General features: G+C 49.9%; 1 protein-coding gene across 3 annotated transcripts; it reads right to left on the reverse strand.

Moving 5' to 3' along the window:
* Positions 1-115: 115 nt before the first annotated feature.
* MOCS1 (molybdenum cofactor synthesis 1) lies at positions 116-27,720 on the reverse strand. Of its 3 annotated transcripts, none has more exons than XM_025383893.1 (11): positions 27,464-27,720; positions 20,813-20,939; positions 19,496-19,663; positions 10,317-10,481; positions 8,042-8,103; positions 7,584-7,695; positions 7,163-7,275; positions 6,536-6,646; positions 4,140-4,260; positions 3,560-3,607; positions 116-1,655 (listed from the first exon to the last, which is right to left on the reverse strand). In XM_025383893.1, exons 1-11 carry the CDS (start codon positions 27,662-27,664, stop codon positions 895-897), a joined length of 1,989 nt encoding a protein of 662 aa, XP_025239678.1. In that variant the 5' UTR covers positions 27,665-27,720; the 3' UTR covers positions 116-894. The 3 variants fall into 3 exon arrangements, with proteins under 3 accessions (XP_025239678.1, XP_025239680.1, XP_025239679.1); XM_025383895.1 differs by having other exon boundaries at positions 3,545-3,607; XM_025383894.1 differs by lacking the exon at positions 3,560-3,607.

Here is a 27,720-nt window from a genome sequence, read left to right on the forward strand (position 1 = left end):
TTCTTCCCCCAGGGAAATGTGTCTTGGGATAGGGTTGATAGGTGCACCCTTCCCCATGAAACTGCAGCAGCCCAGTGCCCTACCCACACACAGTCTTCATTCTTGTGTCTGCAAAGAAGTTGGCATCGTAGCTTTATTTGTGCGCTGTGAGGGTGAAGGCAATCTATCGTCAACTCTTCTTTCCCTGATATGCTCCAGAACGAAGAGGGGTGGGTGGAACAGCCGTGAGCAGGGCCAGGTGTGGGCTGTGGCCCACGTGTGCACATCCTGTTTCAGAGGAGGGAGGCCTGAGGAAAGGGGGCCAGCAGGACCGGGCAACTGTTAAGCTGAGCAAGTCTGATGGGACACAGACTTGGGCAGAAGGAGAGATGAAGTCAGGACGGGGCAGGGCTGCGGCTTCACAGACAGGGAGGCAGAGCTGCTGGGGAGAAGTTGGGATGCATTCCTCAGGCAAACTTGTGCTTTGCTCTCCTCAAAGTGGGCCCCTCTGCTTAATAAGCCCTTAATCTCTCCCCAGGAAAGTAGGAGAAGAGAGAACCCAAAAGGAGAAGGAAAAGTTCTGGGCTGGACTGTCGGAAACTGGTTGTCTGAAATAGTCCACAAAAAACATGATTTCTCAGTTATCTAGTATTGCTTGTTGTAGTCCTGCTCCCATGACCTTAGTGTCCTGGAAGGCTTAAGGGCCTGCTGGTATCCTCCCGATAGAAAGGGAGCCCTACCTAGATGATTAGAGATCATCTAGTAGCAGGCCTGTTAGTAGTAGAGCAGGCTGACTTCAGATTTACTGCTCAAGGTAAACAGTGACTGTGATTAAAGGAACCTGACGTCTTTCCTTCAGCCTAAATTGCATCCCAGCTCCAGGTCTGGGTGGGCCATGGGTAAGAAGGGCAGGCGCTAAGCCTGATGGAAGTCCCCCCGCTGACCGCCAGTCTTGCTAATGAGCTTGATCTCCTCCAACACGATGTCCCTGCTGACAGCCTTGCACATGTCATACAGGGTGAGGGCGGCCACTGCAGCAGAGGTCAGGGCCTCCATCTCCACCCCGGTGGGCCCCCGAGCCCGGCAAGACGCCTGGATCCTCACAGCATGGCGTGTGCTGTCCAGCTCCAGCTGCACCTGGACATGACTCAGGGCCACGTGGTGGCACAGAGGGATCAGCTGGCTGGTCACCTTGGCTGCCTGGATTCCAGCCAGCTGGGCCACCACCAGGGCATCTCCTTTCTTGAGCTGGTTCTGCTGGACAAGCTTGAAGGCTACAGGCCCCAGGCAGACCACGGCTGAAGCCACAGCCACCCGCTCTGTGTCTGGCTTCCTGCCCACATCTACCATAGCTGCCCGTCCTTCCGAGTCCACATGAGTTAGTTGTTCTGAGGTTAGCTGGGGTCCTGAGGGGGCAGCAGGAACCCAGGAACCTGGGCTAAGGCACTTTGAGTTGGCATCTGAGTCTGCACGGGAAGTATAGTGTCTCTGAAAGCAGCCAGACCCCAGCCACTGCTGGGCTAGCAGAAGGGCCTGGGGGACCCTGCATCCTTTCCATAAAGTGACCATCTGGCTGGAGAAACTCATTCTGGGTCTTAGATCCTGAACATGGAGGGGGTCCCAGGAGGCAATGCTTGGATTGGCTGGTGGGGAATCGTGGAACATCAAAAATAACTCTGCAAGGCAAGAAAAAAAGAAGAAAGACTAAGTCTAAAAGGCAATTCTTTTTCCCACCTCTGCTCCCAAACCCTCTCCCTATCCCACTTCAAGTTCTCTTTCACACCGGGGAAAGAGGAATGAAGAACAAAAAGCGTAGTGGGACAAGACAAAGTAGAAGATCCACAGATAGATGGCACCCAGAGTCCAAGTTCACAGCCCTTCTCACCTGGTGATGCACAGGGTAACAGCCCTTCTAGAAACCGCTGTGCCATAGTGGCACAGGGTTCCTCCTCATGAAAACCTTCTCATTTCCTAAGTTCTCTCAAGCAGCACCGAGCTGAGGCCTGGATCACATGACCTCTGAATGTCCCTTCATTTTCTTAAAACTAGAGCTAGGTCTCACTCTAAATTACCAATTACACTCATTTTCATCTTCACATTCTCCATGAAGAGTTAATATAACCACTTAGTTTACAGACAAGACAATAAAGGGAATATGTTACCTACTTAACATTTTTTTCAAGTCCCCTCAAGCACATCAAAAGCACATACAAACTGATGGGCTAATTCAGATGGTGCAGAGGGCCTAGGGAACTGTGCAGGCTCTTGTTACTCAAAGGGTGGTTGGCTTATGGACCAGCAGCACCAGCACCACCTGAGAACTCACAAGAGATGCAGAATCCCGCCCCAGACCTCCAAAGTCAGAATCCAAAAGGACAAAATCCCCAGTGATTCACATGCATGTGAAATTCTGAGAGGCCCAGTCCTAGGCAACTCTTGATTGTATACAAAGCAGACTCGTTACTCAATATCTCTGAAAGTATGAAGCAAATGCTCCCCTAGCTTCCCACTTCCCATCATACTCTAAGCCCCAGACTTGTCAATGTTAGAGGGGCAGCCTCCCTTCTGGGGAGATGCTATCAAGGCCATAAAGGTGCCTCAGCATGGGTCAGGGCCCAACAAGAGGACTTGGATGCTAGGGGTGGGAGGAGAGGAGATGAGAATCTTCCCAGTGCCGAGCTACCTTTGCTTTCCCGGGCAGCCAGTGGGCAAAGATGGTCCTTGGGCTGTCTCTAAACTGCCTTCCGCTGGGCCACTGAGCTCACTCTGCTCCAACCTCTAAAGAAAGGATCTTTCATCTTTTTTCTTCCCCAGTGGCACAGTTCAGGGGGCTCAGACCTGACTATGAGCAAAGGGTCAACACCTCACCGGCTCTAATCTGGGCACTATGCCAGGGGGGCAACAGCCACCCTACAGCTCCTCAGTGACCAGCCCAGCTCCCAGGGCTAGGAGACCACATAAGGGCTTAAAACCAGGGGGCTTTTGTTTGAAACATCCTACATACACAATGACATGTCCTATGCAGATGCTCCTGAGAGCTAAGGAATTGGGAAGTTGAGGTCTTGGCCATCATTACCTCATGTTACAGGTGAGTAACATTAGCTCGCTACCTCAAGATCTGCCCAGCACAGACGTGTGGCCACATACCCACCAGTAGGGGCTAATGGTCCAGATACACCATGCATGGATCAGTGTGTACTACAGAGGACACCTGTCACATTATCCAAACTGGGAGATTTTCGAGCTGAGGAAAAGGCCTCTGTTTTAACCAGGATTTCAATTCTCAGGGAGCCACTAACTTAGTGATCATTAAATCTGGCAGACCATCCCCCTGCTCCGATTTCTGGTGAGACAGAAGGATCATTTCTGTGGCAGATATAGTAAAAGGGGGATCATGAACAGTGGGGGAAGAAACAGTAAAACCTTGAAGGTTAAGAAGACAGGAAGGAGGAATAGAAGAAAAACAAGAATGAGAAATCAGCATGAAATGCAGGAGCTGGGGGTGCCTATGGCACGGCTCCCACCCCACGGGATCCCCAAATGACAAGGGTGAGTGGTTACGTACTGATGGGTCACCCACCGATGAGGATCATGGGCCGGTTCTTCATCTGGGAAATACTGAACATGCCTGGGGTGAGGGAAAGATGGGGAGGGAGAGGAAAGCAGGGGAGGGGGAGAGAGAGAGGGTGGGGAGAGGAGAGTTCACTGAAACGAATGTGCTTGACAGCCCACAAGCACATGCACTCGACTATATGCGCCCTGACAAAAGGCCCCCACATGTGCATTGCGAGGTCGCTCAAGACTGAGCCCAAAGAACAGTGGACATCAGGACCCTGCTCTCCCTCAACAGAAGGCCACATGTGGGATGAGAAAGAAGCAATGATACCCCCGTCTCCCCACCCAGTAAAAGAGCCCAAGAGAATGTGGGGTTCCCCCTCCTGTGCAGCCTCTGCTATGACATCTCCCCATGGAAGGACAAGCATCACTGCACCCTGAGGCCAGAGGGCCAACAGGAGTGAGTGGCAGTGGGGACGATGCTGACTCCTGCCAGCTTCCTCCTAGGTGTTCCTTGGTCATCTTATCCCACAACTCTATACCTCCCTCCCAGGGAAAAGGCTCACACTCACCATCCAGGCCAACCCTCCCCACCCTGCCCTTACCTGCATGCTGCCGCTTCTTCCTGCCCACGGCAGCCCCAATGATCCTCAGCAGCTCCTGCTCGGAGGCCCCAGCTCGCAGGTGATCCCGCAGGGATACCTCAGAGTTTCCAAAGAGGCAGACCTACGTGGGGGTGAGGACAATATGCCTTCCTTACCCCTGAGCCTTGGCCTCCTGGCCTCTGAGGAGCTAACTCCTTCCCTGGTTCTCCCTCCGGGAGGAACACCAGGGCCCAGACCTCCCATGGCAGGGCCCCCAGTGGTGAGAGACAGAGGTGCTGTAGGGAAGTCAGAGGCTAGAAGAGCAAGATGCAACATTGCACTTCCCAATACCTGTGAGTTACAGTCATACTTCCCTCAGTGTATTTTTTTAAAAACTGAGTAGATGCCAACAGAGATAGCATGTAAAAATCCAGATCTGTACCTTCTGAGACACTTACTGGAATGGCCTCTTTATCACCATGAGAATGGCCCCCAATCAGTTGGAGCTGTGTGTGTCCTGGAAGTCTCCTACTCCCTGTTGTGGCACACACATCCCATCTCACCTCAGCCCCTCCAAGTCCCTTGTGGACATCACCCGCCTGCCCTGTACCTATCTGAGTCTGATCACTGCTTGGAAGCTTCGGCTGAGGGCTGCTAGGCATGACAACTTAAGGTCAAACTTCGCTCAATGCTTCTCAGCTTCTGTAAGAGGAATGGATGAGACAGCCCCAGAAATCAATACACTTACACTTACTATCCTTCCACCAAAACTTACAAAGTGTCTACTCTGTGCCAGCTCTGCACAAGGCACTGTGGCCACAGAGAATGTCTGAGAAGCTTCTGAGGGCAGAGACCACTGGAGAAGATACCAGTGAAATCTAGGATAGGTCTAACTGCTTCATCATGCCGGTTATTCCTCATGCCTCACTCCCCAGCCAGTCTCCAGGTTCCCTTCTCTGCAACAAAGAGGTTCCTCCTGTGGACTTCACCTGGTGGCCCCCACTCCAGCGGGCTCCTGCCTGGGAGATCAGTGGGTAAAGGGAAAGAAAGATCTTGAGGCATTTCTCCCCTGCTTCCTCCCTGCTTTGATGCATCTGGCAGCAGCTGCTTCTCTGCACAGCTCAAGTGCCAAAGAGGTGGCCTCTCCTATAAGGCTCCAGCCCTTCCTGGGCCCCAGTGACATCAATGCCCCCCTCCTTGCCCTTCCTAAGTGGGAACAGCACTTTGCTGCTGCTGGTCCCAAGTACCTCAATATCCTTTATTGGTTCCCTTAATCCTATGTTACAAATAGCTTCTTCATTACATTCTCTTCAGAATCCCACCTTCCATTTCCTGCCAAGACCTCACAGATACAGATACCACCTGTAGTCCAAGTCAATTCCATATCTCCAGCCCAGAAAACCCCCAAGCTTTTCAGCAACCTGCTGGATGGTTCCTTTTGGATTCAAACTGGATGCATCTAAATCCAACCCACTATCATCACCCTCCCACAATTGTAAAAGATCCCAAGGCCTTCCAGCTAACACGATGCCTTCCTCCCCTCCTTCCACAAACATTACCAAGCTCTGAGTCTTCCTTCCCTTCAATTCACACTCTAACATATTTGGAGAACCACTGAATGGCCATCTAAATTGGTCTGTCATCACACCCAGGCTGCAGTTTATAAAACATATATGGGGGACGTCTCCCCTGTTCAGGAACCTTACACAGCACACTATTTGTCCACAGAACACATTCTGAACCAAAGCCTTTTACAATGTACTCTTCCTATAGCTGACTTTAATTTGCCCTCACGTACCCAACCAGTATGAACCCTACGTGTGCACCCTCCCCTCCCACTTCTGCCCCACCCATTCTTCAAGGCTCATCGAGGTCTGTAGTGCTCCTGAGGCCCTGCACCCTCACCACCTATCCAGCCACGCGTGTGGCAAGGACTCGCGTGCTGCCACACATTGCCTCTGTTTGGTCTTGCCTGCGAGTCTGCATGGCCCTGACGAGAGGGGGTTCCAACATCCCCCACAGGGCCAAATGCACAGGACATGCTTGTTAGATATGAGTAACACCCATTTCTGGTTTCAGAGCTGAGCCCCTGGCCTAGTGGAAGGGGCTAACCATGGTGGGGACCAGGCAAAATGCACATGGATCCTTCGGCTCTCCATGAGAGCTGGAAAGGAGCTCCCAACAAACCAGAAGCTACTTCAGAGCCCCACAGAAGGAAGGAAGGAATCAGGGTGACATTTCCAGAGGGGCCATGAGTTCAACTTCACCTGCTGCTCCCATGATGCCCCCAAACCTGACATTGCACCAACCACACCTCCGTGCGCTGCCAGCCTCCTCTCCAATCAGGGAGCACAGGTGGGAGGAGATACGAGAACACAGAGGTGGCAAGGGGTCCCTGTGGAGGAGGGGATGCTCACCTTGAGGTTCCCGTCAGCCGTGATTCGCAGGCGGTTGCAGGTCCCACAGAAATGCTCAGACATAGACGTGATGAAGCTGATCTGGCCTTGGAAGCCAGGGATTTTAAAGGCCTGGGCAGGGGACAGTGAGAGCAAAAGGACAGTGGAGGGGATGGGCTACTGAGCCCAGTCTTTCACTCCATGACATCAGAACCTCCACTCCTCAACCCTCTCCCAGAGGACCCCATGTGAAGCTCCACCCAAGGCCCTCAGGTGATAGAAGACTCTGGTAGGATGGATGACCCATGGGCTGACCTACACTGGGCTTGCCCTAATAAAAGCTGCTAAGGCAGCGACCTGTGGGCAGCATGTTTAGAAAAGTCAGTGTGGAAGAGGGACGAGCACCCCCCTCTGCCACTTCCTGGAGTGTGTCCTCTGACACGTTATTGAGCCCCCCACCCTAGCCAAGCCCATATCTTCCTCCATGAAACAGGGAGGCGGTTGTGATAGCACTGATGCTTCCTGCTTAAATGGCACCATCCCACATCACAGCATCCCCACCACAGGGCAGCCCCCTACTAGCTCTCCATCCTCGGGTGGAGGCACGACCTTCCTCCAGGCCTGTCCCACACCCTCCTGCTCCCTAACCTTGGCTGTGCTGGATTCCTCCTCTGGCAGCTTCTCCAGCTCTGGCCACTGCTGCCGGATAGTGTCCAGCATCTCCTTATAGCTGACCATCTTCTTGAAGTTCCACTTGTTGCCTGTATTTGGGTTGGGGGAAGGCAAGGGGAGCTTCTGAATAAGAGTTGAAGGGGCCCCGGGGTCCGAGTCCATCCCCTGCCATAGCATAGCAATCAGTTCTCAGCCTCTTAGATGGGAGAGACGGGAGCCCTGCCTAAAACTGGTGGATTGAATCACAACCACAGTGGACTCCGAGAAGCCACGAACAGCCCATCATAATCCTAGACCCACCGCCCCTGAGGTCAGCCATACCCAGCAGGTGAGCCACCCTGCGCGACCTGCAGGCCCAATCCCTTCTTCCCTCCCCCACCCGTCCCTGGTCACTGACCATCAAAAGGCATGTACTCTATGAAGCGCACATCCAAGGGGAGGCCCTCGGTCAAGGCCGCAAAGTCCAGGAGTTCATCCTCGTTAAGGCCTCGCATCACCACACAGTTCACCTGGCCAGGAAACAAGGGGACCAAGAGGGCTGTGCCCCCTGCATTCTTTTGTGGAGATGACCCTTGGGGGCCTGGCACTCACTGAGGCCTTCCACTCAGGGACCCATTCCTTGCTTCTCCCACTCCAGTTCTCTAAATTAGGGGATTCCAAGGGGTCACTGATTTTCTCGTTTCTCTCGAGGGTGGGCAGGGCTGGACCAGCAGGGAGAGAAGAGATGGGAGGGTGCACGTATTTCAGCCATGCTGGCCAGAGCTGAGGGCTCTCAAGTGGGCCAGGGGGCGTTGAGGGGAAGGCCAAGGCAGTGTGGAGGGAAGTCGGGAATCTACCGTGGGGGCATGATCTCACCTTCACAGGGTTGTAGCCCAGCTCGATGGCCTTGTGGATACCCTCCATGACCTTGTGGAAGCCTGGGAGGGAGAAACAAGGATCCAGGAACTTATGTCCTCTCTCCTCTTCCCCCACACCCCCATGGAAAAGCACCAGAGCCCATCTAGTCTGGAGATTGGCAAACGTTTTCTGAAACAGGCCAGAGTAATACCATAGGCTTTGCAAGCCAAGAGGCAACATTGAGGATCCAAGTAAGTATATGTCACAAAGTGTTGACTAAATTCAAAATGTAGTAATAACTGAGTACAACGTTTATGTAAAACAGATCTACAAATGGGATACAATAATGCAATTCTTTTTGTAGGGACAGTATTTTGCTTAAATGGGGTTCATAGTTAATGTTCCCTATCATTAACTGATTTTGCATGTTATCTGTAAAATGCATTCTTGGCTCAAAGGCTACATGAAAATAGGCAGGGGGCTAGATGTGGCCTGTGGGCCGTGCATGCTGACCCTGGATCTAGCTGAACCCTCTTGTAGTCTACAGGAGGAAACTGACCCAGAGAGAGGCAATGCCCTGCCCAAAGCCCCATGGCTCCATCTTTCAGAATGCAGGTTTTCCACTCCCATTTCAGTGTTTTCTCCTCAACAGTCCATCAATTATTCACTCAACACATACTCTCTGAGCACCTACTACGCACAGGTGCTGTTCAGGGCTGGTAAGCGATTATTTGTCTCAATAATCATTAACCACAGTCAATGTGACCCCAGGCTGACTTCACTGCCCAGTTCTCTCATGCATTAAATCACTTGATCACCTACTGCATCCTGGTCCCCTACAGCACCCCCAGCCTGCACAGCCTGGGTGGTCACCTGTGAGACAGGGTGCCTAGAGATGGCCTCCATGGTTTCCTTGCAGCATATTCAGACTGCTCAGTGAGAGGGTAAAGGGAAAAAACGTATAGTTTTGAAAAAAATAATGCTGCTAGAATAACCTAGAACTATAAGTTTTCTTTTCTCTAAAACACTCCCCTCCAAAGGCAGATGGTGGACAAAAGAATATGAATGGGAGGGAAGATCCAATGTCTCCAATCCATGTGCCAGGAAATGAGAGACAAAAAGGGAGAACGTGTATGCGGGCAGTACAGCCCACAGATCCACCTCCCGCTTTCCCACCACAGAGCCCTTGCAGGTTCTGTACTCCTGCTCCCCCTCAGAGTATGTGCCATTGATTCAAACCCTCCTGTTCCTCAAGGCCAGCATACATGCATCCTCCTTGAAGCCCTCCTAGTTCTCTCCTGCTAGGAATTCTTTCTTCCTCCCTGTAACACTTTAATCAATATCACAAGACCAGCAAAGGCGCCCGTGGAATGACATCTTTTGGCCCTTAGCAGCCTGTAAAGCCAGGGCAATGTCTCATGTGTCTTCTGTCCCCTCCACAGCACCTCGAGCAGCCCTCCATAGAGGAAGGAGACATCATGAGTGCTTCCTCAGCACATAGAGGGTATTAAAGCAAGGCATCACACCCCGTTTATAAAAAGGAAGGAAAGAAGGTGGTGGGGAAGCTGTTTCCAAGGAACAGGAAGGAGATCTGGGTCTCCCTGCCATCCCTCTCATCCTCCAGAGTCCTCAGTCATGTACCCCCCTCCCTCATATCAAAGGGTATCCAAACCTGAAGAGCCTTTGCCCCAACATGAGGTCCATGCCAAGGGGAAGCCAGGCACTGGTCTACTGTGACCCAGAGCTCGAGGCTGGCTCCACCTCTCTACCTCGGGCCTCCTGAGGCAGCTGAGTGGAAGGTGTGGGTGTGCTTGCAGTAGGGGGTGCATAGGAGGGGCTTATATCCAGGTGGGCACAGGGACAACCATGGGGGACTGCTGGGGGAACCCCACCTGGCAGCACACACCCAGATCCTGGCATCCTAGGGCAGCGACTTCCACCCTGGGCTGTCCCATATTTCTTCAGAGCTCGTCATACAATGACCAACTCGGCCCAGTTTGCCACAGACTGTCTTGATTTTAAAACTTCAAGTCCTTCATTCTAAAACCCCCTCAAGTCCTGGGCAAACTGGGGCTGGGGCGGTGGGGAGGTTGGTCACCCTAGGTCATTAGCGTCTGACCCCCAAAGTCCCTGACATACATTTGGCAAGGATGAGGGGTGAGAAATAAGTGCTTTGACTTACCGATAGCCCAGACAACAAGAAGTGACCAGTCCCCTCGCTTGGCAATGGCCCTCCCTCCCCAGCTATGTGCGGGCCCTGGGAGGGACACCCGCCTCATCCACATCCACTCACCTTTCCTGCGGACGATGAACTCAAACTTGGCAGGCACCAGGGTGTCCAGGCTGATGTTGATGGCACTAAGACCAGCCTTCTGAAGCTGGGGCAGCAGCCGGGCCAGGTTGATGCCATTGGTGGTAACACCGATGGTCCTCAGCCCTTCCAGCCGCTGCAGCTGGGCTATAAGGACAGCAAGAAAGGGGTCAGACTGCTTGCTTGTTCTTGGTGAGGCTGGGAGAAGGGCTGGAAGGCAAAACTCTTTGTCCAGACAAGATGGATGGAAAAGAGGCTCTCTGTAGACCTATATTAACCAGACCTAACTTAAAAAGAAAGCTAAGAATCAAAACTGGCAAGAATAATGAAAAGATTAAGCATTGAGTGCCCTGTGCTAGGTGATCTGTGGAGGGCTTTGCATACATTAGCTCACTGAGGCCTCACAATAACAATTATCTCATTTAGTAGATAAGAGGTGCTCTGAAAGATTATGAAAATTGCTTAATGCCACACAGTAAGAAGAGTTGGCATTTAAATCCATGTGTACTTGACTCAGGACTCTGCTCTTAATAACCAAGTACTACACAGGTCTTGATACTCTGTATAATGGAAACAAAGTGTTTGAATTAAGTGCTATTTGATAGGTCCATTCTACCAAATATCCCTAGAAATAATGGAGGGATTTTAAAAATCCATAATAGCATTGGAAGGTAAGAAAGAATACTGCAGATAGCCCAGAAAGGTAAAGAAGTACAGAAAGAGAGAAGGCAGATGGGACCGATCAGATGGATAGAGACCACAACTCAAAGTGCACCCAGGAGAAGGTTCTGTAAAAACAGGGAGACAGTAATGTGCACGCAGCTTAGTAGTCACATGTACAGGAGCAGGGGGGTCCTACTGCATGTCAGGGAGGTTGTCTAACAGGTTGGCCTCATCCTTCCCTGTCAGCAGGGGAAGGCAGCAGAAGCATTTGCCTCAAGGATAGAGCACCAGTGCAGACACTCAAGCCGGCCATGGGGCTGTATTAGTTCCTTCTCACGCTGCTAATAAAGAAATACCTGAGACGGGGTAATTTATAAAGAAAAGACGTTTAATTGACTCACAGTTCAGCATGGTTGGGGAGGCCTCAGGAAACTTACAATCATGGCAGAAGAGGAAGCAAACATGTCCTTCACATGGCAGCAGCAAGAAATGTCGAGCAAAACAGGAAAAGCCCCTTATAAAAATCATCAGATCTCGCAAAAACCCACTATCATGAGAACAGCATGAGGGCAACCACCCCCATTATTAAATTCACCTCCTACTGGGTCCCTCCCATGACACGTGGGGATTACGGGAACTACAATTCAAGTAGAGATTTGGGTGGGGACACAGCCAAACCATTTCGGGGGCAAGGCCTGAGTCCCGGTGACACTCAGCAGCACCTCACACTCCTTCTCCACGACCTCGGAGCAACTCACAGAAACAAACATTACCAGGCAGGCCAACAGAGACCTCGGGCACTAAGATGAGTACACTGCCAAGAATCAAACATTTAAGGAGGAAGCATGAAAGAAAGACAACCAGTTCCCCAAATAGAAGAATGAAAGGAGGAGGAGAAGGAACAGTGATAACAGAAGACAATTCTTTTAAAAAGCAGAGGGAATATCCTCATTGGGATAAATATTCAATCCTGACAAACGAAGAAAAAAACCCTAATTAGGGCTCTTGAAAATTCAACAATATATAGTTACAAAAAGAAAAAACCTGAGAAGCAGAATGGACACAGGAATGAATGAACAAGCTGGAAAATTCAGCAAAGGCATTCTTAAAAAGAGCTAGATACAAAAGACCAAAGAATGAAAAGAATGAATCTGAAGAAACATACCTGCTCACATTCAAATCCAGTAAGATCTAGAGAAAAGATAAGCCATCAAAATGTACACAGCAGTTATCTTTGATCAGTAGGATCATAGGTGATTTCTGTATTTATTTATAGGTAAAATTTCCTTCTATAATGAACAAGTTTTCTTTTATAATGTAGGTGACACACAAACACCCCTCCCCCTGGATTTTAACTGACCTCTGCTACATGGACAGTGCCACTGACTACACCCTTCCAGCCACCAGACCAGTTGTTTCCAAGAAGCTATGTAAACGTATGTCTCTATGAAGACCCAGCTCAGCTCTGCATGAGACAGGAAACCAACAGCAAAGTGCTCCAGTGAAGCCGAATATTAGAAAAGGCAGAATATTACAAAATTCATCATCAGTTTAAGGTAGGGGTGCATGGGAATGCACACATTCATGGTGTAAGAATAAAATCATATAATCTTTCTGGAGAGAAGTTGTACATGAATTTTTAAAGCCTTTGACCTGAAATTCCACTAAGAATTTAAAGAAATAATCGTGGATGTGAATAACATTTTCCTACAAGGATGTTCATTACAGAGTAATGCATAATTAAGGGAAGTGGGAAATAATCTAGAGAGCCAACCATAGCAAACTGGTTAAATTATGTTTTCTCAGGATGGAATATTATGCAACCCAAAATGACTCTGTAAAACCATACATTAGGGTGTAGGGAAATGCACACACTATATTACGTAGAAAGAACAGTAACACGAGATGCAGTAAACACAAAAAATTGTAAATAAGAGATGCAGAGTAAAATGGCAGGTGGGTCATCAAACCAAAATGTCAACAGTGGTTACAAACAGGCTGTAACGACATTCTTTCTGCTTTTCTGAAATAAACATAAATTACTTTTGTAAAAAAAAAATAAAGTTTACAAATAAAAGCTATTTGAAAAAGGAAAGAGCTTCACTCCGGCTTTGTCAATTAGGAAAATTAGCAGTGGTTGTTCACTTCTACCAAATCAACCCTGGAGAAACACAGAACCTAGGAATTTAAGAACTTAACAATCTAAGTCCTTAAGAAGGCTAGGTGTTCTGAAATGGTATGAGTTAGGGGATGAAGATGAGCAAAGAATGTGAGTAGATAAAGGAAAGCTGTATTCTTTCCCTTGCCCACTGAGACCTCAGCATCATCACTGATTATCCCCTTACTGAAGAAATCAGGAGCAACTGCCCAAAGAACTAGCTTAAAAGTTAACTGGAGGCCAGGCACAGTGGCTCATGCCTGTAATCCCAGCACTTTGGGAGGCCAAAGCAGGTGGATCACTTGAGGTCAGGAGTTTGAAACCAGCCTGCCCAATGTAGTAAAACCCTGTTTCTACCAAAGATACAAAAATTAGCCAGATGTGGTGGTGGCACATGCCTGTAATCCTAGCTGCTTGGGAAGCCAAAGCAGGAGAATCACTTAGAACCCGGGAGGTGAAGGTGGCAGTGAGCCGAGATCGTGTCATTGCACTCCAGCCTGGGTGACAGAGTGAGACTTTGTCTCAAAAAAAAAAAAAAAACTTGATAAGCTGATTTTAAAATTTACATGGCCAACCCTCATGTATGTAAAACACTGTTGAAAAAGAATAAAAAGAACTTGCCCTACCAGATAATTGACTGATGCAGCTACAGTGATTAAGACAGTTGGTATTGGCAGAGACTAACGAATGGACCAACAGAACAAAGTAGAACCTGAAACAGATCAATACTTACAGAATGGCAGATTTGTGGAGGAAGTAAGGATTGTTCAATATAAAGAACTAGAAAATAAATGGCTATCCATATGGAAAAAAATTACATTGAATTCCCTAAAATCATCTACAGATAGTTTAAGGGCCCATATGCAAAATTTAAAATTTTTAGTGGAGAACAAAGGTAGGCGATCTGATCTGGGGTTAGGTGTTTCATTAACAAGATATGAAAACACTAGCCATAAAAGAAAAAAAAACAATCATTACACACAGTGTAACTTGTTTTTTTCAGATTGGGAAGAGATATTTGCAACATATATAAAGAACCTGTACCAAATAAATATGAAAGGACAAAGAACCAAATGGAAAAATGGGAAAAGACATGACCAGGAATTACACAATAAAAGATATTTCATATATATGTATAGCTAATTAACATATAAAGAGATGCCAACTTCATTCTTAAACATGAAAATACAAATTAAGACCACAATGAAATACAATTTTACACTTGTTCGACTGGTAAATATCAAGAATAATACTGAGTGTTGGGAGGTCATTTGGCAGGATCTCTTACACAGTGCTAGTGAAAGTGTATTTGGCACAACCACATTATTAAGTAATGCCACATTGTTTTCCAGAGTTGAACATTCACCCGTTTTATGATCTGGCAATTCCACCACTAGAGAAATTGTACACCAAGATATGTTAACGAAAACAAGAATGTTCAAAGCGGCACAGTCCACAACAAAAAAGCTGGAACCAATTCAAATGCTCACTAAAAGGAGAAAATAGGGTACATTCACATAATGTAACAGTAGACCACAGAGGAAAAAGAGAACTACAACTCTGTATAACATTGTGCGTTTTACTTGAGTCAAAAACAATAAGCCCGAAAGACTACACACAGCATGACACTCAAAGTTCAAAACACTGTTTCTACTTTTTAAAAAGCAAGGGAATAGGCCAGGTGTGGTGGCTCATGCCTGTAATCCCAGCACTTTGGGAGGCCAGGGCAGGAGGACCACTTGAGCTCAGGAGTGCAAGACCAGCCTGGCTAACATGGCAAAACACTGTCGCTACAAAAAATACAAAAATTAGCTGGGTGTGGTGGTGTGTACCTGTAGTCCCAACTACTCTAGAGGCTGAGGTGGGAGGATCGCTTGAACCCAGGATGTTGAGCTGCAGTGAGCTGTCGTGCCACTGCACTCCAGCCTGGGCAACAGAGCTAGACCCAGTCTCCAAAAAAAGAAAAAAAAAAAAAGAAAAGAAAAAGGGGTGACGGGGCAGCAAGGAAATGATAAATAGAAAACTGAAGAATTCTTACCTTCGGAGGCAGTGGGTGGGGGCAGGGTACAGGATCGGGAAGGCCCCATAGGTAATTAAAAGTTATTGCCAAAATAATTGGTGGTATAGTGGGTTTCCTTAGGAACCGCTAACATTAGTAAAATATATAAATTAACATGAATAAAGTAAAGCAAGTCATACAGGGATCAATGATGACAATATCTCATGAACCAAGGATGATTTAACCTAATTCTATGCAACTGGAGCCCATCAAAAATAAAACAAAATGCTTTACCCCTTTTCACAATCTGTCAGTGGCTCTCCATTACATTAAGCCTCTTGTAGGCTTTAAGCTGTGAGATCAAGCTATACTCTATAAGAAAGGCAGGAAGGAATGGAGGGAGTGAGGAAGGGAAGGGAGGAAGGGAAGGAAAGAAAAAGGAAAGGAAGAAGCTGCAGCAATGAGTGATTTTTTTCAACTTTTTTGTATATTCAGGGGTACATGTGCAGGTTTGTTATATGGGTTAACTTGTGTCATGGGGGTTTGTTGCACAGATTACTTCATCATCCAGGTACTAAGCCTAGTTCTCAATAGTTATTTTTTATGATCCTCTCCGTTTTCCCACCCTCCACTCTCAAGTAGGTCCCAGTGTCTGCTGTTCCCCAATGAGTGATTCTTAAGCTAAGTCCAGCTCATCTGGCAGTGGCCAGTCGTTCGGGAAGTTAGGATGGAAAACAAGGGCCCTGCAAACTCCTCCAATACTCTCACAGTACTTGCGCACTTAGTTCCTTCTTCCTTACTTTGGAAGACCCTAACTTTCACTGTACAGCACGGCAGCTGCTGGCCACATGAGGCTACTTAAATGAATGAAAGTCCGTAAAATACAAATTCAGTTTCTCGGTTACATTAGTCACACGTCAGGCACTCAGGAGCTATGAGTGGCTACCATATCGGACAACACCAATGCAGAACATTCCTTCATCTTGGGAAGCTCTACGGCAAGCTTGTCCAACCTGTGCCCTGCGGGCTACAGGTAGCCTAGGATGGCTTTGTGGCCCAACACAAATTTGTAAACTTTCTTAAAACATTAGATTTTTTGGTGATTTTTTAGCACATCAGCTATCGTTAATGTTCGTGTATTTTATGTGTGGTCTCAGACAATTCTTCCGACATGGCCCAGAGAAGCCAAAAGATAGGACACCCATGCTCTATGGGACAATGCTATTCATGGCAAAACCCGCCGTAACTTTTGCACCAAGATAGTGCTTTAAACCCATCCCAGCTGAAAAGAAGGGGCATGGGACTTTGTCTATACACGAAGCAGGGTGGAGAAGTGCTGGAGAGGCAAGGGTTGGCAGAGGGAGCCAGAGAGCTGAGGGGCCCAAACCCTTCCCGTGGGGTGTTCTGCAGCACCTCTTAAAGTCTGACAGAGCTTCAGACAGAGAAGTGAGGTGAACGGGGCCTCAGGCTCGGCAGAAACTGAAACCTGCAATTCTTTTGCTCTGCCTCCAGGTGGCGGCCCCTCAAAACCCTCACCTGAGAGGGTGGGCACAGGTGTTCGTGAACATCCTGGCCCTGACTTCTGTTCCCTCTCTTCCTCTGTCCCTCCCTCCTCTACCAGCACCCATCTGCCCTGCCCTTCAAGGCTGCTTTGCTCTGAAACAGCTCCTCTGGGGAAGATCAGAGGCTAGCCCCTGAGAGATGTCAGAGTGCTCGCAGACACAGCGCCACAGGAAGTCAGAGGGTGCAGCTGCCATTCTTTTTGAAGCATTGGGGGAGGGGCGGGGGAGGTGTTTCACCCACGCCCTGGGAGGCAGAAGGTAAATCCTCAGAAGCAGGTCACTGCAGGCGGGGCCTTGTCCTAAGCAGTATCTACGTGGTGATCATCCCTTGCCCATCCCATTCCATCAGCCAGGACCAATAACCATAGAATATCACAGCAGAAAACATCCTTAAAGTGGCTCAGCCACAGCTGAGGAAACTGAGGCCCTGGGTGGGGAAGGAACCTGCACAAGTTCACCCAGCCAGAGTGTGGCAGAATGGGGACAGAGCTACCAACTTCCCCGGCTCCCACTCTTCCCACTGTGCATGCTGGAGTTTCCAGGGAGAGCCTCGAGTCCTCATACCTGTGCTCAGCCATCCTGTACCTCCCTGACCAGTGAGTGATCTTCACCCCCTCTGCTCTCTCACAGGTCCTAGCACAAGGCGGCCCATGCCCACGGGTGCCAGGCAGAGTAAGTGGCCTGGATGAGGGGGTAGGGCCTGGCAAGCAGCTGGGTTCAGCAGGTTCAGCCCTTTCCTGGTAGCCAGCCTGCCTTTTAGCCCTGAAGAGCTGTCTGGAACAAGGGGTCAGCTTGCCTGGGCCAGCTCAGCCAGCACAGGATGACAGAGGATCCCAGGCCAAGTGACCAGTCAGGGCTGAAGGGAGCTGGCCATGGGGCAAGGAGGGAGAAGAGGGCTGTCAGGGGGACCTGGGCCCCTCCTCAGGACTCTCACAGCACCTAGGCTCCCCTTATAGAGCAGCTGCTTCCTCCAGTGGACCATGGGTCCTCAACAGCAGTGCCGGTGCTCATTCACCTTCATGTGCCCAGCACAGTATGAGGCACATAAGAGGGTACTCCAGCGAACAATTACTGAGCCAGAGAGCTGAGGGGTGGGAGGTCCTGTCCAAAGCAGCTGGAGCGGGCAGCAATCAAGAACATGGAACCTCATACCCCCGACTTCACCACCTATAATTACATGAGCAAAGGTCTCTTTCCTGATCTTGGGGTTTAGAAACAGTTCATGGCAAGAGGCCCTTTAGAGCTACCTTTACAGAGCACTTCCCACAGGCTGGGCATTTCATTCTCATTTCCTCCTCAGGTCAACCCTATAAGGTAGGTACTATCACTGCCTCAAGGCTTACAACAGATTTTAAAAGTTGCCCAAGGTACGCTGCTTGTAAGATGCACAGTGGAGACTCAAATAGGAGTATGCCATACTGCAGAGACTGTACTCTGACCCAGTCTCCATTCATTCAACGAATCTCAGGGAGCATCAACCATGTGTCAGGCACGGTACTGGATGCCAAAAACAAAACCTGCTCTAGCAACCTGAGAGTTTTCACGCCAGTGAATGGAGGAGATAGACAATTAAAGAAACCAAACACACAACCCAATCACACAGTGCCAGGATGAGATAAATGCTATGAAGCAAAACAAAGTAGGGTAAGAGGGTAGGACAGGGGTTGCCACATTTTTTCTGCAGAAGTCCAGATAGTAAATATTTTCTACTTGGCTGGCCAGCTTTGCAACACAGTCTTTGTCATCACCAAGCAACTCTGCCAAAGCAGCCACGGGCAATATGTAAATGAATGGGCATGGCTATATTCCAATAAAACTTCATTAACAGACATTGAACATACAGGATTTTATAATTTTCACGTGGTAGAAAATGTTATTCTTTTTATTTTTTTCCCCCATTATTTAGGAATATAAAAACCATGGCAGGATGCAGTGGCTCACACCTGTAATCTCAGCACTTTGGGAGGCTGAAGGGGGTGGATCACTTGAGGTCAGGTTCGAGACCAGTTTAGCCAACAAGGTGAAACCCTATCTCTGCTAAAAACACAAAAATTAGCCAGACACAGCGGTGTATGCCTGTAATCCCAGCTATTCAGAGGCTGAGGAAGGAGAGTCACTTAAACCTGGGAGGTGCAGGTTGCAGTGAGCCAAGATAGTGCCACTGCACTCCAGCCTGGGCGACAGAGTGAGACTATCTCAAACACAAACAACAAACAAACAAACACTCAGTTTGCAAGTTAGACAAAAACACATGTCGGCCCAGATTTGGCTGCTATAACTTGCCAATTTCTGGGAAAGAGCGGCTGGTGTGAGTACATGAGGATGCACTTTAGACAGGATGGTCGAGGATGGCCTTGCTGAGATGACATGTGAACAGAGACCTGAATGAGGTCGAGGAGAACGCCCTGAGCTCCCAGCAAAGGGAACAGCACGTGTCAAGGCCTGGCCACATGAATGGGAAGCAGGGGGAAGGTGGAGAAGCCCGCAAGGGTTATGGAGATCAGCAAGAGCCAGGTCACGTGGGCCTCCTGGCGAGAACCTTGGTCTCAATGTGACAACAAGCTACTGAGGTCTGGCATTTGCGAGCTTCATGACTTTGGGCAAGTTATTCAACCTAAGCCTCATTTTCTCATCAAAAATGGAAACAATAATAGCACCTGTCTCAGGTGTTGAGGGACCAAGTGAGTGTCATGTGCTAAATGAATGTCAGCTGCCAATGTTAACAATGACATCAGTGTCCAGCCGGATGAGGAGTGGCGATGACTTTCGTCCAACTCACCCACAATGTCCACCACGTCTGGCCGGATGAGCGGCTCTCCGCCTGTGAGCCGGATCTTGTCAATGCCTTCCTTCACAAAGAGCCGGGCAAGGGTCAGGATCTCCTCTGTGGTCAGCAGGTTGGCCTTGGGGGTCAGCGGGACCCCCTCCTCGGGCATGCAGTACTGACCTGAGGGAAGGATGAATGGGGATGTGGAGGGAGGAAACAGGCATGGCCATAGCCCTGTGATGCCTCCACTCCCCAACTCTCCATCAGGCCAGTCTTCTCAAACACATCTGGACATGAGCAGAGACCTCACTAAACCTGAGGTGAAAAAACCCCAGACCAGCATCTCCCCAGGCCTGACCTTTCTCATTTCTAAAACATTAACACCCTTCCCTATGCCCAACACACACAATCTGGCCATAACATCCCTCAGTGGGAGGCCGAGGGCATGGGTTAGAGATGAAGTACGCTGAGGGCAGAGCCTGGCCTCACTTCCTGGGCTGAGTGCACCTGGGCAGGCGGAAGGGAGGAAGAGGGGAAGGGGAGAAGGGTGGAAGGCAGACGGGGGAAAGAGGGTAGAAGGCAGAAAGAGGAAGGGGGGAAGGGGGGAAGGGGGGAAAGGGGGAAAGAGGGTAGAAGGGGAAGGGAGAAGGGGAAGGGGGAAGTGGGGAGGAAGGGAAGAGTGGGGGGACGGGGAAAGGGGGAGGGGGGATGGGGGATGGGGAAAGGGGGAGGGGGGACGGGGGACGGGGGACGGGGAAAAGGGGGACGGAGAAAAGGGGGACGGAAGGAAAAGAGAAGGAAGATCAACTTTGGAAGTCCCTCCAGCAGTGGCTACAGGTCCAGAGCAATCTTTGCAAGGATTATGAAATGAGGCCTCTGTTATCAGCCTGGCCCCGGATGATTTGTCACGGGACTGGGGCACCTCCAGAGTCAGCAGTGCTGGCATGGGCATGGCTGTCTACTTCACATGTTTATAATGTCCACCACCCCACCCCTGGTCATGTCCTGGACTTCGGGAACTACAGGGAAACAGAAGGAAGGACCCCTGAAGACTGAGAGGTCCAAGACCCAATCTTAATTCTAAATCCAACTGCATTTCTGTTTTCAAACCTAATCCCAAGTAGGACACAGCTTCTACAATCATACAACTCAGTCTTGACCCCTATCTTACCCCTGAAGCCCACCTGGCCTGGTAAGCAAGGGGTAGCGGGTGAGGAAGTTAGAAAGCAGAACTGGAGGATTCAGGAGGATTTCCAGGCACAGGGAGATTTCAGAGGCTGCTTGGGCAGAGGGACACCAGCCCAGAGGGGGCCCAGGAAGGTGACTCACATCTGAGGTTGCACTTCTCCGTGAGGGAGATCCGCAGGTAGCTGTGCTGCCGGCCAAAGCTGTCTGTGAGGAAGGCGGAGAAGGGGGCCGCATGCTCCCGCAGGAACTGCCTCCGCCTGGACAGCTCCTGCAAAGACAGGGCAGGGAGGAAGCATGGGCCCTTGCTACTGGGCTGGGGAGAGGCGCAAGGAGAACCACCTGCCCCCTCCCTTACTCTGACATCTGTGCGGAGCTTCTAACCCTTCCACATGTTTGGGCTCTGCCATGTTGGGGAAGCTAGGATTGTCCCTCTCATTGAAAAATGAGCTTGAGGAGAAAGACCCACCCCTTAAGTGTTCAGCTTGGGGGTGGGGGGGCGGGTGGTGATCTCTGCTGGGAGGATTTCTGGCTGGGCAGCAATGTGGAAGCAAGGGTGTGGGGGAATCTATTAGCCCTTATTCTTCACTCTAGCCAGTGCCAAAAAAAAAAAAAAAAAAAAAACGGATTGCGCACCCATGATCTCCAGCATTCGCGCATAAATGGGAAGACACTGCTGAAGGCCACAAGCAAGGCCCAAACCCGTCCTGCAGAGAGAAAGGAGCGAGCCAGCTTCACCCTTTCCCATGTACAAGTCTGAACTAGTTTGATCCATCTCCCCTTGACGTATCAGTCCTTGGAGAGTACCACCTGGGTCCTGATAGATGCTGATGAGATAATTGCTCCAAGGAAGTAACATTTACCAAGCATCTTAAAGTTTCCAAAGAACATTCTGTTTCATTCCCACACCCACTCCACACGGGATTATTATAACTAAGGCTTGGATGGGGTCCAAGAACACCCTCGGCAGAAGCGGGATTCAAATCCAGGTCTTCGGATTCCAGGTTCTAAATTCCTCCCTTCTATCACACAGAGAGAGTCTAAGAAGATAGGGAGGATGACAACTAGGGTGGGTAGAAGTCACTTCTCTAGAACATTTCAGACAAAAAAAAAATCACAACCCTGGAAGTCATGCATGAGATCTACAGACAAGGTTCTGGAAAGGGGACAAGAAACCCTGGTTTCTGCAGCAGGTATGACCTGGCACACTGTGAAAGTCCCTTAACTTCTCCAGGCCTGCTTTCCCAGTTGTAAAATAAGAATACAGCTATAGGCTAAGGTTGTCTTGCTAGGAGTAAAGACGGCGGCTGGGTGGTAGTGGTGGTATTGGAAGATGGTAGGTGAACACCTAAAATTATGATGGAGAGTAGAAGGCCTCCGGCCCTCCAGAGGTCCAGCGCAACTATGCCTACATTAGGAGGAAGAAGTATTTCCTTCAGTAAGTTCCTCGGCTCCAGCTGCACATTAGAACCATCTGGAGAACTTTAAAAAAAGATTCCAGTGGAGACTGACTAAATATGGATCTCTGAAGCTGTTATGTTTTCAACCTCTCCAGGTAATTCTCATCGGCAGCCCTTGACTGGGTCAAGAGCCACTGAATGGTTCAAAGATAAGAGACATGAGAGTGTGTGTGAGGCTGCTCTTGATTTTCTGGGCCCATAAAACATTCCTCACTCTACCCACCCCAGGAAAATTTCCCACCTCCTCTGAGAAGCCCTGCTCACCATCCTGTGGGGAGTAAGCAGCAGTCACTTCTCTAACTGCAGTCTGCTATACTCACAACAGTCACTTCCTCCCTCCCTGCGGTGTGATGGAGAAAACTCAAACTCGCCCCATTGCCTTTCCACAGACAGCCTCAGGGGTGGGGCGGGGGCCCTCCATAATCAAGAATTCCATCAGCCACCAAAGTCCAGATGAGATACCTGGGAATCTGGATGTACTGCCGTGCTGTGCCTTCTTTTTCATCAACAGCTATTTGCAATTCAGTCATGTTAGTCACCCCAGATTCTGCCTCTTCACTTGCCAAGATACCCCACTGAACCCAGTCTTAACGTGTTGGGGGGATGGGGTGGCTGGATGGGGGAGGAGTCAAAATAAATCAAATAATTGGGAGGTGAGAGGACCAAGGAAAGTGATTCAGCAGAAATCTGAGCGCAAGCAGTGTGATGGAGCCATCAAGTATGGAATTAGGGGCTGGGTGTGGTGGTTCACGCCTGTAATCCCAGCACTTTGGGAGGCTGAGGAGGGCAGATCAGTTGAGGTCAGGAGTGCGAGACGAGCCTGGGCAACATGGTGAAACCCCATCTCTACTGAAAAATACAAAAGTTAGCTGGGTGTGGTGGCAGGAGTCTATAATCCCAGCTACTCGGGAGGCTGAGGCAAGAGAATCGCTTGAACCCAGAAGGCAGATGTGGCAGTAAGCTAAGATTGTACCACTGAACTCCAGCCTGGGCAACAGAGCGAGACTCTCAAAAAAAGAATGGAATTTAGTGCTTTTGTTCTGGCAATGGGAGAGGCTGGTCAGATTTCACTTTTAAGAACTTTTGTGACCCTATGTGTACCAACCATTCTGAATCGAGCCTCCTAAACACACACACTCTCACCTTGCCAGCAATGCAAACTCATTACTTAGATATTAACGAGCCTCATTCCTGCATCTTCTCTCCTCTAACACTGCATGCCCTACTTTCATTCTTCTACTTTTTACCCTGTCCCTTAAATCTCCTGGAGGAAAAAAATATCACCACCAGCCAAAGGAGCCCAAGATTCAGAGGGAATTACAGAACAGAGTAGACAGTAACTCTGCTTGCTCAGGATGGCTGGGACATGTCAGAAGTAGTAGGAAGCCCTAAACGAATCATATTCCCAGGGTCCCAGCCTGGCCCGGCCTGTTTCCTCTCTGTGAGAAGTCATCCTGCCTGATTCAGTATCCCCAGTGTCTAGCACAGGATGTTGGTACATTTTGAATCACATGAACAAATAGTCCTGTCCCTAAACAGAAAGGTCGTATATGCAAAACCCAGTTACATGGGGGTAATCATTTCCCGGCTGGTCTCTATTGTCAACATGGTTTAACCTGGTACAGTGGTTCGAAACCCTGGCAGCACATCAAAATCACTCAAGGAGCTTCAAGGACTGATGACAGAGCCCCGTCCCAAAGATTCTAGCTTAACCTAGTGCCTCAGCTGTGCAGCCAGGGCTGAGAACCATCGGCCTAGTGACACCAAGCGCTAGGTGCTATTTGAATCCAGGGCGAGTTGTTGTGGTTCTGAGCACAGGATTTGGAGTAGGTGAGCCTATATTACAAGCCTGGTCTAGCTGTTGAGCAAGTCACCTAAATTCTCCAAACCTTAGTTTCCTCATCTATGCCGTGGAAATAATAATCCAACCTAACTCAACTGGAGGAGTTCCTGGCACAGAGGTTTCCAATCAGTGATCCGTGGAGGAACACCGTTGTGTGCTGTGATCAGTTTTTCTAGTTTGTCAGCTTCCCTTCCCTTCCAAGACCCTGGCCTTCCAACCCTACTAACAGCAGATGGCCAAAGCCGCTGCCACACCACCCACGTGGGGTCTGAGCATCCCCAGGACCACCAATACTGGTGTGCTAATAAGCAGGCACCAGGCAGCCTGCCAGACACTACTGGTCATCTCATGTCTACCCAATGCAGATTGGGGTGGGGTGAAGGGGGTGGGGTGAAGGGGGTGGGGTGAAGGGGGTNAATGCAGATTGGGGTGGGGTGAAGGGGGTGGGGTGAAGGGGGTGGGGTGAAGGGGGTGGGGAAGGATGGGACAAAGGCGTTAAAGCGGGACCCTGCCCTCAAGGTGCCTTCCTCTACTAGTCACTAATCTTGGGCATCTATTTGACTGCTAAAGGCTAGCCCTCACATAGCTCCAAAGTCTAAACAGAGCAGCAGGGTTATTCAGGAGAAAAAAAGCACATTCCAAATCTAAGTATCAGTGGCCCTGATTTACCCTGCTATTGGGATGATGTATACTAAGGGCCTCTTAAAATTAATCTCTTTTAAATGAGAGGACCCAGCAAAGAGCCTAGCCTAGCCTGATTCTCCTTCCCTTCCCCTCATTCCCACCCTAAGTGTGACGTCTTTACACCTATGGCTTCTGACAGGGACAGTCACATTTCGCTGAAACATGGATTTTGAGGAGCTGGGCAGACTGGAAGTCAAGATGACCCCCTGAAAAGCCCTCTTTCCCTCCTCCCCCTCATTCTCCCTCACCAGGCCCTGCTGTACTCCTCCTACCTTCACCCACACCCACTTCCTTGCAGCCTAACCCCTAGCCAGCATTTGTTTTTTCTGGCCCCCTGAACAGCTGGGTGCCTTTGCCTTGCCTAGACTCACTCTCCCTGCTTCCCCCACCACAGGCAACAGGCTTCATTGTTGCCCAACAAAGCCCTTATGGAGCCTCAGAGGGAGAAAGAGGGGTACAGCACTCCCAGGCGGGGCTGAACCCTGCAAAGATTGTCTGGGCCACCTCAGACACATGCTGGCAGGTCGCTGTGTCTCCTCCACCCACCTCCCCATTGACCCACACACTACCCCTTTCCATATATAGCAGCTACTCGACCTGTTCTTGAACTCAGCCCACGGCCACCTTTCCGTACAGCCAGCTCCCACTTACACCTCACTTCTCTCCCTCACACCCTCACCCTGCCACACAAACAATGCCCAGTGGCTTTCCATCCTAGCTCTCCAAGCACCTCCCATCCCAAACCAGACTACCAGAGCCCTGTGTGGGCGTGTTGGGAGAGACAGACCCTGCAAGAAGGGGTTCAAGGTATCCCCACCCCAATTGGCAAGCTCTGGAGATGAGCAGAACATATCCACTTCCAGACTCACTTCCCCTTAGAGTCTCCTCAAGACAGATTTCTGTGCCCTCCCCCATCTTACGATGGGCTGGCCCAACCCTCTTATTTTATAAACATGAAGCAAAGGGAAGTGACAGCCCCAGGAGCCAGGTGAAATTGGAGGCGAAACTGGCAGGTGAAAACATGGGACTCCCTGTCCAATGTTGGTCTACTATGCCACATGACTTGAAGTTTCAAGCAGCTACAATTATTGGCTGAATCCACTGCCTGCACAACCCTGTGTTAAGCGCTTGTGGGGATAGAAAAGCAGAGGTGCACCCAGCCCTCGGGAACTCCCAGTCTGCTGAAGATAACCCTAAGAGATGTCCAGGATTTAATGTGAGTTGACAGAATAGCTATCCAACAAGTCCAGATGGGAGGGGACTCACAGGACACAGCATGTGCCAGTGGCAGCATGGATAATAGTAATTACCACCAACATTTACATAACACAGCACTTACACGGGCTAAGCTTTGTTCTAAGTATATACGTTAACATATGTTAACTCTTTTAATCCCTGTGACATTCTATGAAGTAGACACTTTTATTCTCACTTTGCAGATGAGAAAACAGACACCGAGGGGTAAGGGGACTTGGTGAATCCCCTAATAAGGGATGGGGCTGCCCCAGAGTCTATGTTCTCCTTTCTGCCACATTACCCCTCCCTTCACAGTGTAAAGGGATGGACAGGAGCAGGTTCTCTCCCTGGCCTCCACACAGGGAGGACAGAAAAGCATTAGAGTTCCTTGCCCTCTACAGCTCTGTGACTGGAGGAAAGTTAACTTCGATTAGCCCCCTCACCTGAACATACAAACTCTCCTCACCTTACATGGCTTAGTGAGGACTAACGGCTTCCACATGTGAGCCACTCAACACAGGTTCTCTCATGAAACACCAGTACAAAATAAACTGGGGGTTGGGGGAGTGGAGAAGAAACGTCCCCTTTTCTTGAATTCTTTAAAGATCTCTCAGCCATCTTGGCTTTACTATCTCTTCAACGATGTTCAAGAGTTCGAGGATACTAAAAAGTCTTCACTTCCCAACCATGGGCCTGCTTATCTGAGGATCCCAGAGGGGCTTAGGTTTGGGGAAAGCAAATGTGGCGGAAGTCATTGAGCAATATGGCGGAGGAGGGAGCAGTGATCTTATGAATCCCAGGACAGGAAGCCTAGTTCTGGGATATGGGAAAAAACGACTAGCTAGGTACCGAAAAGAGGTTTCACTAAATGAAAAAGAGGTGCTTTTCCCCTCAAATTATTCCCTAACCACCTGAGCAGAAGAACAACCAAAACCTAAAACTTTTCATGACTTGAAACACTCTGAGGGGTGCTGTCAAGGTCAGAGGTATTAATTTCTAACCTGTAAGAGGCCAGTCCTGCTCTGTTCTGGCTGAACCCTCCCAAGGTTAATAAAAATGAGACAAGGAGAGTCAGCAAAGGATGAGTTACAGAGCCCTGGGACTACAGTAACAACTCACCGTTGGTGACACCGAGGTGACATGTTTAGTCAGTCACACTATGAAGCAGGTGTCACAGGAACACCTGATCTCTGAGCTCTGGGGCTAGGGAGGGAAAATGTTTAAGAAAGAGGGTGGGTGCAAGGCAAGGCTGAAGGGTACCAGTAAGATATCTCACTGGACCCAAAGTCCCAGTCCTCTGCTTACCCCAATTTCTGGCCAAGCTCAGAGCCGGCAGGGGTGGCGTGGCTGGGGGGCAGGGAGGTTCTGAAGCGGGACCCCAGGAGCCTCTCCCGCTGGGTTAGCGGGTGAGACCGGGAGGTGCATCTGGAGAACATCCTTCCACTGAGGAGTGCCAAGGGGTCCCTCCTAGAAGCGGCAAGCAGATAGGCCGGGAGCTACTGGGGGAAAAGGGCAGTGTGCCCGGTCCACTCCCGCCCCGGGAAGCTGTGGACACGGGCGGGGTGGGCTCACCTCCGAGGCAGCTCGCGCGGACTCCCCGGGGCGGGGCTGTGTCACTGGAGCCCCTGAGCTGCAGCTCCGGGCGCTGGACCTCAGGAGCCGCCGCAGCATCCGGGACAGCGGCTGCGCCGCCATGAAGCCTGATCCCAGCAGAGCCACCGCCCACAGCCGGCTTCGGGAGCACACTGGCTGGGAACTCGCCCCCGGGGTCATCCCAGCGGGGCGGGGAGGGGCGGGAGGAGGACGGGACCCGCGCAGCCAATAAGCTA

The sequence above is a fragment of the Theropithecus gelada genome, chromosome 4 (assembly GCF_003255815.1).
Source record: "Theropithecus gelada isolate Dixy chromosome 4, Tgel_1.0, whole genome shotgun sequence".
NCBI classification, from domain to species: Eukaryota; Metazoa; Chordata; class Mammalia; order Primates; family Cercopithecidae; genus Theropithecus; species Theropithecus gelada.